Consider the following 14996-nt stretch of genomic DNA (forward strand, 5'->3'; position numbering starts at 1 on the left):
CACTTTTCCACCCTCTAGCATCCTTTTTCTTTCCTTTTCTTTTCTGGGTATTGATAACCCTTTTACACTAGCTTGGTTCTTGCGATCACTACCCCTTCAGTTTCATGAGAAATTCGTATGCATTCACTCATGGCATCAAAATCTTATTTTCTGTGGAGTCAAGTTTGCATGTAATCATTGCTCAAAAGAGAGTTATTTAATATTTATACATATCATTTATAGTTATGTTCTCTGCATGAAGGACCTTCCACTAGCCAATCTCGTTTCATTAATTCTCTCCACTAGTCATATGATTATTCTTCAAGTACTCTCCTTTTCATTAGTGTTTTCTAGCTAGCCAAGCTCTCCAACTAATTTATTTATAATTCACACATCTAATCCACAAATATGCTGTCATGCATAGATCCAAATTACTTAAAAGTTTCTTTTAATTCCACCTAAAACTCATTGTCTATAATTCAGACGAAAAGAAAGACGGGAAAATGCCCTAGCTAGGGTGACCCTAAGCCTTTAAACAAAGCACACATGCGTTTGTATTGGCTTTTGCAATTCTAATTGTACTGAGAAAGCCTATTTGCTTGACCAAAAAGCTTTCAATTATTGAATCTATCTACAAAGTCACTTACACTCAAAAAAGTTTAGTCAAAGATTCATTTCTTTAGCTCAACATTCACTCGAATCCATATATCAGATCAATACTACACGCACCCTTTGCTCTGCTTTACAGCTTTTCTTTTGGATTTCTTGTCTTATATGTATTTACTTAAATCTCAATAATCACGATACAAATAATAGAAAACGCATGAACGATGAGAAAAGAAGATCCACCCACCTTTTTCCAGTCAAAAGTATCGCTTGCTGTTTGATATATATATATATATATAGTTGTGATCAACCAGTGCTAGATTTTTTAAAAGTTTCTGATCTCGTAAGAAAAATAGAATATTATACTTGGAGAGGGAACCAATAATCTAAATTAATTATTTGCTAGAAAAACCTTTAAGCACATAAAAAAGAACGAATGGGCAAATGGCACCGGCATTTCAATTCAGTTCGCCTCAGTTTTTTTTTTTTTTTTTTTGTGGGGATCTTCCTTTTACACAAAATAATAATATAAAAAAAAATGTAAAAAGAAGGGGAAGGGGAAGGGGAAGGGGAAGGAAGAAAAGAAAGGGGATGTCACATTAATTAGTGCATTACCATTCACAATTGTATCCGACGGCATCTAATTTTCGCGACGCCACTTTTTCCGTCGTGCATGGTATCGAGTGTCTACCCTTTATTTTGATAAACGGGCCTAAGCCCAATGAAACTCCATTTTGTTGATTTTTGTTTAATTGTGTGTACATGGCTAATTAGCTACTTGCTTTACGGTTCTGTTTGAATAATTTTAATTTACTTCATTGGATAATTCTTGAGAGATTAATTACTCCAGAATTAATTACGAGGAGCCCAATTCCTAACATAACATGTCGTGTCCTATCATAATCTGATCATTGATACAATCGAAAGTTTATGATGGGAAAAGTAGACTCTTCCCGAACCTGAAAAGAGAAATATAGAAATTAACCCATCCTTTTTTTTGTCTTCGGAGGAAGCTTTCATGACTTTTGGATGTTTGTAGGATTCTTCCACTGGACAAGTCGTTCTTCCCTCAGGCTTTAATTTGTTTTCGTTCTGGAATGTGTATTGTGCCCAGGAAACTTCTCTTAAGCCTCCAGCATAAATTCGATTTACTTTCTATATATTGCTTCCTTGCCAATTAATATATATTTGGGATTTCAGAGATCTCAATCAATATTCCATGGAATGAGGCTGAAACCAAGAAATGATCAGGAGTGACTGCCCCTTATTTTATAATCCAAGCTAAGCTTAATTATTAGATAAAAAAGAAAACCCTAAAATATTGGATCATCAGCGAACAATAAACAAAACGAGGCTCACTAGTGTTTGAGAATGCAATTAAAACTGTGTTTTTAAAAAAATAAATTATTTTTTTATATTTTTAAATTGTTTTGATATTTTAGTATTAAAAATAATTTTTTAAAAATAAAAAATATTATTTTAATATATTTTCAAACAAAATATATTTTAAATGACAATTATTTGAGACGCAATTGCGTGTTTGTGCCATGTTCTCAAATAAAAATTATTATTTTTTGTGTATTTTATTCAAAAGCACGGGTGCAAACGGAGTCGCGCAATGGAGTTATTTTATATTGATGATGGAGGATGATTAGTCCCCAACTGGAGAAAAGTATGCAGGCTCCGTATACCCAAAAAAATCTTATTCCAAATAATAGTTTATTGATGAAAATTGCTTATCCATCAAGGATAATATCCCACTATTTTAATCCTTCTTCCATACATAACCCTCAAGCCAATGGCTAATTCGATATATGCTTAATCCATGATCAGTGAAAATCACACTCAATAATCCAGACTCTGAAGTTTTTTTATGACTGGCGAAATATGTCACTCTCACTCTTTAATTATGAGCATGATTTATCAAATTAACCAGCGTGATTCTTCGTCTTTAAGTAACAATTTAAGATTGATCGACCTCTAGAAACACATCATTATCTTGCACAAGTCGAACCAGTAGAAGGCAGGGAAGAAACTTAATTATTCGAGTGATATATTCTATAATGCTAGAAGAAGGCACATAATTTCCTTCATCAACTTTTGCATAGTGCCTTGAATGATTACCCCCACCATTAACAGAAGGCTTGAGGGAGAATCAGACAAGTCTTTTACCAATGCATGAACGAGAGCAGACATGAACGAATCATTTCACCAATAGAAAGGTTACATAAAAATGCATCCAATTCATTCGTCTCCAAGATGACAAGGTAACTTCTTCTTTTTTATAAACTATAAGGAAGTCGATCAATTCAGTTCATCTTCCACCATCAGATAATTGAAACCGACTTTAACTTGGGTGCAATGTGACACCGCCAGCTTTAGGAGAAGAAAACGTGGATGGAGACATGATCTTGAATCTCTCCGTCTTTGAAAATTGCTTGTTGGATAATTGATGAACACGTTTGACTTCTGGGGCAGGCAACTGCTGTCATCTTATTAGTCATATAGCAACGGGAATTTGCAGTGACAGACTGAGGTGATATATTGCATCTATTGGTGGAGGTGAAAATACAGTGCGGCTAATTAATGGTTGTTGATGTAGATATTAGGAGAACAGATCTTGACTAGCTTCAAAATAAATTTCCCACCCAATTTGACATGGAAGGCCTAAAATTACAGAGACTCCAGCCTGATACTCCCGACTGTCACATGCTCAAATATGTAATATGAAAATGCCGATGACAAGAACTAAAGACGGGGTTGAGTCTTTTCTTCTTCTTTTTTCTCTTGATTAATAGACAGAATATGTTATATCCAGAGAAAATGTTGCCATCTAAAACTAAGAACATAAAGATGAAACAGATCACATAGAATCTAATCTCTACCCCAACTCATATTACACTTTGAAAGTGACTATAACTTGGTAAAGAAATTAAGTGGAGTCCTTTTTTAATGGGAAAAAAACTGAACAGCTACCCTTTTGAGTGAGAAAATGTCATATGCATTGGAGATACACCAATTTTTGCGTGAATATTCTTGTCAGACTCAACTCAAGAACTAACCGAGAAAAGAATATGGGGGTGGCAAGTCACAGAGTCAACTATTTTTATTAAAAATAGTATCGTTTAGTTCTTTTTTCTTTTTCTTTTTTGCATAGATACGATGGAGTTTGAACTGGGTTTTATCAGGTGAATTAAATTGTAAAAATCTAGTTGATAAATTAGACTTTACAAGAAACAATATCTTATCTGATTCAATCAAAAAACATCAGGTCTAGTCTGAGTATCTCTGAGTCATTCCGCTGGACTAAGCGAGGTTTAGCAAATTGGATATGAGGACGAGAACGTAAAAGAAATTTGCAACGTGAAAGAGAGGGTAAGACTGAAAGGAAGTCTAGTTCTGAGGATGAAACTGAAGTTTAACCTAAATTAGATTACTGAGGTGAGTGGCCGATGTTTTGTGCGCGGGGTTCTGTTCAAGCCGCTAAGCCAAGCCAGGCCTAAGAGTTGATCCATAAGAAGCAAGTTGGCCCATTCCCTCTCGGCTTTCCTATGAAGTCCTTAGCCACAAGATAGCCAGTGATCCAGCCAGTTGTGAGCAAAGCCCATTTTGTACCAGCTCAGAATCGGCATGGTTTCCTTTGCTAGCTTAACTTCATTTTTGACGAATGGAGATTTTCGTTTTTGGCCCAAAAAGTTTGAGATTTTTAAATTTATCCTGAAAATGGAGAAGGAAATCTTTAAATAAGGGTATAAATTAGTTGTGCTGAAGCTCAGAATTAGTTTTTGGTAGCTGAGCCTTACCTACCCTGTACGTGATTGGATTTAGCCCTTTTTTTATTAGGTTAGTTGTAACCTTATGGCTCAAAAAACCTATTTTTTACCCACGCTATCTATTGCTTCAATTAAATAAGATGGTTTATCGTAATTTACGTGATCTAAGTATATAATGGTCAGCAAAAAATTGATATTTACCCTAATTTTTAGAAAGTACGTCAAGAATTCAACCCATTTGAAGCACTATTTGGAGAGGACTGTAAAATATGAAGTTGATATTGATATAATTAGCATGATTAAGAGTTTTTTTTTTGTATTATGGTAATAATTGCTTTTCAAAATATTTTTTTATTTTTTAAAATTTATTTTTGATACCAATACATTAAATCTAAAAATATTAAAAAAATAATCTAAAAAATAAATAATTTTAAAAAAAAAACTTTTAAAATACAAAAACAAATTAAACCTGTTTAAATTACCATTTTTCTCTTCAAAATTACCATTATTTTCCTTTTCACTTTCTAATGAGCCTTGGACCCGTCTTAAGGTCTTTAGTTAGAAGTCTAAGCATGCATCACCCCTGTTCGAGATAACTAGAAGCTGTCTATTTTCTTACTTGAAGATTTTTAAATCCCAGCAAACTGATTAGTGATTACTCTTCAAAGTTAGTGTGAAGACCCTTAAAGCTATTCAATAAAACTATCTACTTCAAAATTAGGTTGACTTGAACACCTTTTAGAAGTTTGAATTCCTTGCATAGAAGCCATTGTTTTCATCTTCTGCATGTTTGGTAAGGACTCGTGTCGCCATCAATGGCGTTCACTTTCTTGACAAATTAATTCGGCCAAGTTTCCACACAGCTCGGCATAGAAGTGGGTGGGGGCTCCCACGGCCGCATGCCTGACTTTTGACTCTTTTTCCTTCGTTTCATCAAATACCATCTCTAAAATGTATGAACTTACGCTGCAATGTCCGAGAAACTACTCTAGTAACGCAAGGCAGGAAACAAGCATTTGGAAAGTTGATAAAAAAGCGACAGAAATTGTGACGAAAAAAGATGCCGAAATTATACACGATCATGTAAATAAAGGAAAATTAATAGAATGTATAACTCTTATGATACTTGATCAAGTGTTGAAGTAATTATTTAAAAACATTTATGGTATTAATAAATATTAAAAAATCATTTCAATTCAAAAATTTAAGTTTTTAGGTGAGGTTTCAAGATATGATTTATATTATTCTCTACCACATCCTCTCAAATGAAAGCCTTTTAAACTTGAAACTTACACAATCCTACATTATCTTGTGCTTGATTTTTATCAAATAAATGAAAGTGATGAGATTCGAACTCATGACCACTTAGTTATCAAGACTCTGATATCATGTCAAAGCACCAATTAAACCCAAAAACTTAATCTTTTAGATGAGATCTCAAGATATGATTTATATTATTCTCTACCAATAAAGAATTTTTTAATCTATGTTTAAATTTTAAAGTTAATTTTTGTAAAGATAAAAGAAATTAACTTTTTTATTAATTTTTTTTTACTAGACCAGAAATCCTTTATATATAACAGAATTTTTGTATCGCCATTCATCATAAATATACTTGGCTTATGACTTGGCCCACTTTTAAAGTTCAATAAACTATAAGCTTTAATTATCATTTAATTTAAAAAAATCTACTTGCATGATTGCTCACTTTAAAGATATTTTTCTAAAAGTAAATTCTGGACAGTTGAATTTTATATAAGTTAATTTTTTTTATGAGTGATTACAAACTAAATATAAATTCATTTCTAAAATCGGGTTTTTTCATTTACTCGATTTAAATTAACTAATCACCGAGTTGATTCGTTTTTCGAGATGGCACAATTTCTTTTTTATTTACTTTTCCCTCAAAAGCAAATCAAGATTGCCTATAACTTTCTCATTTCCCACACCACACAAACCACTATATAAAGGGTAGCCAAGACCATCCAAAATGCTCACACACACTCGAGAAAAATACTTATATAGCTTGTAATAACCATGGTCCATCAGAAGAAACTTGTGGAGGAGGTATCTGGCTGGCTAAGAACCTTTGATGATGGCTCGGTGGACCGGACATGGACCGGACCGCCTGAGGTCACGTTCATGGCAGAGCCAGTGCCTCCACATGAGGAATTCAAAGAGGGTGTTGTCGTACGTGATGTCACCATTGATGAAAAGTCTGGCCTTAGAGTTAGAATTTATCTACCACAACATGAGCCTCACTACACAGATAGTCATAATAAGCTTCCTATAATTGTCCATTTTCACGGTGGTGGTTTTTGCATTAGCCAAGCTGATTGGTATATGTATTATTACATGTACTATAGGCTTGCTAGGTCAGCTTCAGCAATTGTTGTCTCGGTCTACTTAAGGCTAGCCCCCGAGCATCGCCTCCCAGCTGCTATTGATGATGGCTTCTCTGCCCTCATGTGGTTACGTTCATTAGGACAAGGACATGACTCTTATGAGCCATGGTTTAATAATTATGGAGATTTCAACATGGTTTTTCTTATTGGAGATAGCTCAGGGGGGAACTTGGTGCACCATGTGGCTGCACGTGCTGGTCATGTGGATTTGAGTCCTGTAAGACTTGCCGGAGGCATTCCAGTCCATCCTGGATTTGTCCGGTCAGTGAGGAGCAAATCCGAGATGGAGCAACCAGAGTCGCCTTTCTTAACCCTAGACATGGTGGACAGGTTCTTGAAGTTGGCATTGCCAAAAGGGTGCACCAAGGACCACCCTTTTACGTGTCCAGTGGGACATGAAGCACCACCGCTAGACAGCCTTAATCTTCCACCATTCTTGCTTTGTGTGGCGGAGACTGACCTGATTAGGGACACCGAGATGGAGTACTATGAGGCCATGAGAAAGGCTAATAAGGATGTGGAGTTGCTCATTAATCCTGGAGTGGGTCACAGTTTTTATCTTAACAAGATTGCTGTTGATATGGACCCACATACTGCTGCACAAACTACAGGTCTCATGGAAGGGATCATAGAGTTCATCAAGAGGCACTAAAATTAAATTTCCCAGTACGTTTAGTTGATAATAATTATATGTTTAATTAACCAAGTGATTATAGGCAAGGCAGATCGTTGGAGTGCACGTTTAGTTGATAATAATTATATGTTTAATTAACCAAGTGATTATAGGCAAGGCAGATCGTTGGAGTACTAGAGATCTTCTCCCATCTCCCTTATTAATTAATGTTGTTTTATGAACTCTTTCTCTGTGTTATTAATAATATTGATATTATTGTAGTTACATATTTCTATTATTGTATTATTATTTTTTTATCTTTATTATTATATTCTTAATTTTATGTAATAAGCAATAATATTGATATTATTCATAGGAAGTGCATTGTTGTTAAAATCATGAATTGACTCATAAATAAAATCATATGATTTTATGAGTCAATATGTATTTCATATGCAAAATCAAACTAAAAACTCAAAAACCATTAAAATCAGACTTGACTCGTGCAAAATTGATAAACTTAGTCTGATTTACAAGTTCACTAAATTTATAGTATGAACAAAGTCAGATTTGAATTTGGCCTTAAAATATCTGCTGACCAGTTTTGCAAGATCAGACATATCTTTCAAACTGTACATTGGATCGAGCTGAAATTTTACAAAGAAATACTAAACACATGAAATTATATTGTGGTAAGTTTTCAGGTTAAATGAAATTCGAGAACACATTATTTGAGAGGGTCGAAGTTACTATCTGGATCTACAAGTGAAGTTTGAGAACATATTTGACAGTCTTTCAAACTAGACTTCCATGTACTATTTGAGACATATCTGAATATACAAGTGAAATTTTGATGTTATTCATGTTGGGTTGGAAACTAGATATCTCAAACTTTCCAACCATATATGATAGGCCCAATAATTCATTTAGACGAAAGAAAACAATGTGTTTGAAATCAGGACTAAAATCTACCAAGAATATGCGAAAATTAGATATTTGGGCTACATGGATGATTTTTTGCATATAGACTTTGTTTTTATTATCCTATTTTATTTTATTTATTTATTTAATATTGCAAATAATTTTTAATTTGGGTTTATTATGGCGCATTAGACATTGTTTAGGGGTTTATTTCATTATTGAACTTGTGTTAGTTAATTATTAGTTTAGACTCAATAATTAGCTTGCAATCCAAAATAGGTCTATTAGGACTTGTTGTGATGGGAACTACTAAGTTGCCACAAGGTTCATGTGTACTTCCTACCATTCAGTGATTCCTCCCTATATGTGGGAAGTTTTGTTTTTAGATATTTTTTTTCTCCACATTATTAATTTCTTAATTCATACTATGTATCTCATTTTATTTAGAACACTCATTGATTATAATGTTGTTGAGTCTCTTTATCAGATTTTTAATGTAATTTAATTTCTTAGCTGGAATTATCAATATATAATTAATTAAAAAAATTTACTTATAATTTTATGATTTTACTATCTAAGTTTACTATGTATTTTTAATGTCATGTCAAAAAAATATTTTTGACAACCTTCATAGGAAGATAAGTACAAAAATACCCAAGTTGTGTTAGATTAATATTTCAGAATAAAACAAAATAGATAGTGAAGAGACATAAATAGATTTTATTAGAATAACAGAAACAGTTACATTAAATAAATTTGTTTTTATAATGATTTTAGAGTGAATTTATATATTTTTAAAATAAAAATGACAAAAAAACATGGCATTTTTCCTTATCTAATATTTTCATCTCTTTTATTTTGAGACGAGGGTAAATATTATCTAAAACTATCATATTTGGCTGAATGAAGAGATCATTGCAAGATCAATAAAGAGACATCAACTTAGATTGCATGAAAGTAAATCATGTATTGATTTTATGTAACTTAATTTGTTCATATATAGTATTAGTTTCTTAATTATTATTATTATTTTTAGAGAAGGGGATTGAAAAAAATAATCTGCGCGGTTGGAATATTTAACAAATCGTTTGGAATTGTGAATTCAAAACTTATAATAAACAGTTTTCGTACGTCCAAATTATCCAAGAATAGCGAGATATTGTCAGGCTCGAGGGGGGGGGGGGGGGGGGGGGGGGGTTAGTACTACCTCGTGCAGAAACAATAAAGGTAAAGCCATTTTCTAAGAGAGAGAGAGGTGAAGCAGATAAAGCTTGTTCTTTGGGCTCCAGCAGGTCTCTTTCACCATCTTTGTGTGGGTTGGGTTGTCCTCGTCTTGGCAGGACCTACATCTTTTGTTCACTTACTGCTGTATTTTTATTTTTATTTTTATTTTTATTTTTATTTTTTGCTTATTTGATTTGACGATATACTTATATTTTTCACATTAATTAATACGGTATATTTTTTTAAAAAAAGTTGTTATTAGTAATGCATTGTTGAAAAGAAAAAATCAACTGGATTAAAACAAGTTTTTACACTTTTTTTTTTCTTGCTTCGATAACCGAAGTTTTTGACATTTTTCAATCATCTTGTTTGCATCATCGATCCGGCAACAGCAAGAGATTATCTTCAACTGTGGCCACAATTTCATTGCGGTACGGTGGCAGCCTGGCAAGCAGACCGATGCTTTTGGGTGGCTCCACCATGCAGATAGGGCTAAAAAACATATAGCCCACGTCGGGTACTATAGCAATTTTGAACCACCACCTGGGTTTTGAACAGACACCGTACGTAAAAAGTCTTTAATGGATCTCTCTCTAGAATCTTTTAGGATTTCCCAATTCCCACCTGATAATAACTTAAAGTGTGCACATAATTAGCATTAACACACAAAAAAATATATATAATTTTCCATAAAATCATCCTCTACTTAGCTTCCAAGAGGGTCTGGGTTAGCTCTTTAACTGGTTTGCACTGCTTATTGGATATTAAGACAGTTCAGAATAATTTAGAATATCTAAGTATATTGATCATCACAAAATCATGGATTATCAATTAAAATCACTGGATTTGAATCCAATTGGATTTATTTATCCTGTAGAATTTAAAGAAAACATGGTATGTACACATCAATTCAAGCTAGTTATTTATTTTTAATTTGAAATTGTGTTAGCAATTCCTTTTCAACTTACTTTTGATTTTGAAATGCATTGAAATTATTTTTTTTCAAAACAATATGAAAACAAAAAAAAATATTTTAAAACAAAAAAATTCAAATAAAATTCAATTCAAATAAAAATTAAAAACAAAAGCATTTTTTTGTCAACCTCTTGTAGCCATATACTTTCTATCATTCATGTTCTATACTTTTGTAGAGTTGGCTTATCAAAATTTATTATCGAAAACCAATTACAACAAATAATTTGAAAATATCTCCGGTCCTCTAATGGGTGTGTTGGTTATCAACCATCATGATAGAATTTGCTCCAATAATAATAATGAAATGATAAAAGCAAAGTTTTTTTTTTTTAATCCAGGTATCTTCACACCCTTTTAAATGACAAAATTAGTCTTGTTTGAAGTTCGTGATTGTTCATAGATATTAAATTAAAGCATAGTAAATGGATTGACCTGAAATTATAACTGGATTTAAAACTATTAAAATTAGACTTTTAATTGATTTGGTATAATTTATTTGACGTATCAGGTCAACTTGTAAACCGGCTACACCTATTAGAGACCTGATTTATTTTTTTTGCAATATTTTTTCCAAAGAAAACAAGAAATCGAATCAATTATCAGTCAATTTGAATGTTAAATCCACAAATAGTTAGGTAAACCTGTTTTTCTGTATAGTTTTTTTTTTTTTTTTTTGTCAGATTGTTTCCACCGAACCAAGAAGTCAAATCAATTAAAAGGCAATTTGAAATGTTAAATCAACGAATAGTTAGGAAAACCTGTTTTTTTTTATAGCATGTCAGGAGGGACAAAAACAAATTCTAGACGGCATGGGTTTTGCCACGCGTACATGGGAACGTGGGGGGTGGGGGCGGTTTCTCGAGCTCGGCTAAATTTAAGTGCGCCCAGTCTACCATTTTTTTATTTTTATTGGTTATTAATTTATATTAAAACTTATTATAAAACTTATTGGTGAAATGAAAACATGTGTAGAGAGGCATCTGAGATTTCGATTTCACGAGCCCAGGAATTTTAGGATTCCAAGCATTGATTTTTATTAAAATTATTATTTTAGTTTTAAATTATTTTTCTTTTAATATTACTGACATTAAAAATAATATCTTTTAAAGATATACTTTTAAAAACGACTCCTATACTCTCCAATACCTACTGCTCGGAAGGTCAAGAATATGAGCGTTCTGCTCTCCTGTGCGATGACTTTGTTTTTTATTAAGATGATTTTATTTTACTTTTTTTAATAAAATAATAACTTGTCTAGGTTCAATGTTTACATTTATAGACCCACACCGAATATTAAGTTGTAAAATAAGACAAGGATGTATATTGGAGCTCTACAAATAATTTGTATTTAATTATATAGTAATAAGATTATTTCTTGTAAGAAAATCTTTTGAAAACAAATTTGGAAAAAAAAGGCAACAATCTCATCCAAATTGATTGATATCTAATGAAAAATATCTCAAATATAATTTCATTTATTTAATTACAATTAAATTAAATTAAATTAAATTTAAAGGAAAAAAACAATCGTTGAAAAAAAAAACACCTTTTAATATATATATATATATATATATAAAAAAAAAAAAGAAGTTTATTATCTTTGGCAGTTCCAGAAGGTCATTTTTAGATCTAAATCAAATTATTATTTTCTTGGTATAATTCGTAGCATAATCATATTAATTTTGTGTCAATATTGTTGATTTGCATGTGTGGATAATCATGTGCTATATCATATTATCATGTATGGATGCGTTTAAATGTGCACATTTTTTGGAACACTAAGAATTTTCAGTGATCTTTTTAAAGAAAGTGGTAGGAATATTTTACCATGGTGGCAAACAAGGAAAAAAAAAAAGGACACGGCAGAGAACACCCACCAAATGTGAAAGTGGACGAGCAGGCTACAGACAAAAAAGCTATAAACAAGATCATGAAGGACAAATAAAAAGGTGATTGGCAGGCAAAAACGTCAAAAGTAGTGAGTGGATGCATCCAAATATTATACCCTGGCTTTCATCTAGAAATTTAAGTCTCGATATTTATCTAAAAATTAAATTTTTTAAGTTAAAATAATTTTTTTATAGGATATTCAAGCTTCAATGACTAACAAAAAAAAAAAAGAGGATAAATTAAAAAAATAATATAAATTATATTTTAAAATCATAACCAACAACTTAAAATTTTAAACTTGACTACAACCCATGCTACGCCGCAATGCAATTATGTTTTGAGAGAAGCAAGAAGAACCCGATACTTGGATCATTAATTTGACTATATCCAATAAGATCAATTAATTTAATAATTGGATTTAAATCAAAGGCAACAACAGAAAACGAACCGTAAAAAAACATTTGTCAATAATAAATAAAAAATGAACAATTGATATCATAATTGTAAAGAGAAAAAAAAAGAAAAAATCATTGGAAACTCACTGCCACTTAACTATGGACATCACACACAACTAAAAGATCTTGTTGAGTTGGTCTAAACTCAATTGCAAAAGGATGCAGGACGACATCGAAAGAAGTTGCATGGTTCACTAAAGCAATGCCCTGTAAAACACTACCAGAAAATTGATAAATATAAACGGAAATACCGAGGGAATTACAGTGGGAAAAAAATTAAAACAAAGCAAAAAAAAATGATGACGTGTTATTTTTACCAACGGAATAAATCCCGTCAGTAAAATCATTGGTAAACTGTGAACATTGTTCATCATGTCAATTACGAAGGGAATCACCTACAGAAAATTCCGTCGGTATTTTCCAGAGAGCTCAAAAACTGTTCACTTTTTAATTGCACTGTTAATTGTTGTTCTTTACGGACAAAATCACCGACGGATTGAAAAGTCATCGGTGTTATTTGGTGGTTTTCTGAAAAAATTCAATTAATTTAAAATTTTCATTTAAATATTACACACGGAATCACCTACGTATTGAAAAATTGTCGGTGATTGTTGGCAGTTTCTGAAAACTTTTTATGGAATTAAAAATTTTAATTAAATATTACAAACGGAATAATTAAAAAATATTAATATTTAATTATCCGTCGGTAAAACCGTTGCTAACGCGCCCCAATAAAAAGCCTGAATCCCCTTATTTCACAAGAGACAAACTCATTTCTTATTCTTCTTCTTATTCTTTTTCCCTATATGTAAAAAACATCATTATCTATTTCTTTCTCTTCTCTCCTCATCTTCTTCTCTTCTCCTCCATGCTTGGGTATGTCTTCTTCTTCTTCTTTCTTCTTTTATCCTCTTAGTTTTTTTTAATTAATATGCTTTATGAAATTTTTTCTCTCTCCTTATCTTTGCAACTACATTAAGGTAAGATTTTTTCTTCTTCTTTTTTTCATGATTTTTTTCACTATATTTGTTTTTTATTTTATTTTTAATTTTTTTTGTTCTTAATAATTGTATAAATGTTATTGTGAGATTTTTTTTCATATGAGATCAATTTTTAGTTGGTTTATTTATAGGATTTTTAAATTTTTAGCAACCATAATTTCATTTTTTTCATATGAATTTTTTTAGTTGAAATTATTTTTTCATTTTATTTATTTGTTGCAAATTTGTTTGAGTTGATTTTCTTCTTTTTTTTTTCCCAAGCATTTTGAGTATATATTATAGTGTTGATTTATGTTATTTTAATTATTTTATAATTTTATAAAATGGATTTTTTAAAAAATGTTTTTAAATAATTACCGATGGTATTTTTCGAGGATATACCGACGGAATGAAGCAGGTAATTTGTTTTACGCGTCTGTTCCGTCAGTAAATCCGTCGGTAATAATATTTTTTTTATTACCAACGGATTTACCGACGGAAAAAAAATTACCAATGAAAAATTCACTGACGGAGCATTTCCGTCGATGATTTCGTTGGTAAATTAATTACCGACAGAATATATGTCTTACGCTGACGGAAAAATTCTATCGGTAAAACTGTTAAATATTGTAGTGAAAACAAACTAAACAAAACATAAAGAAGTGAGTATCCATCTATATTCAATCAATCAATTCTATTTAATTAAAAAAATTACTTTAAGAAAAAATATATAAAAAGAACAAAACATAAAAGACCCCAAATAACCCAACTAAGTAAAAAAAAAAGGATATAAAAAACATATATAAAAAAAATGAGTTTAATCTCTAATAAAATAAAAATCAAATGATAAAATTTAAAAAAAACATTAGTTTAAAAGTATGATAAAAAGAAAAGGCAACCCTTAACGAATGTCCTTAAGCTGACTAGTCACATTCATCTTTATAATTTTTAAATATGTGTCTTGGATAACAGTGAATGCTCCATTTCTTTTAGTTTTATTTATAATTTTTAAATTAAAATGTATCTTTAACAATTTATTCTTAGTTAATAACTTATACATTTCACTTATTAATAGACTAATTGCTAACTACTAACTAGGCACATTCAAGCTGACTGCGATGTGATCTTCAAGAAAATATCAAGTTCAATAATATTGGCACGTGGCAATGAGGATA

At 31.4% G+C, this 14996-nt stretch overlaps 1 protein-coding gene across 1 annotated transcript; it reads left to right on the plus strand.

Moving 5' to 3' along the window:
* Positions 1-6338: 6338 nt before the first annotated feature.
* On the plus strand, positions 6339-7661 carry LOC18097171 (probable carboxylesterase 15). Its single transcript, XM_024596331.2, has one exon. It carries the CDS (start codon positions 6396-6398, stop codon positions 7413-7415), a length of 1020 nt encoding a protein of 339 aa, XP_024452099.2. The 5' UTR covers positions 6339-6395; the 3' UTR covers positions 7416-7661.
* Positions 7662-14996: the final 7335 nt, after the last annotated feature.

This window comes from Populus trichocarpa, chromosome 3, assembly GCF_000002775.5.
Source record: "Populus trichocarpa isolate Nisqually-1 chromosome 3, P.trichocarpa_v4.1, whole genome shotgun sequence".
NCBI lineage: Eukaryota > Viridiplantae > Streptophyta > Magnoliopsida > Malpighiales > Salicaceae > Populus > Populus trichocarpa.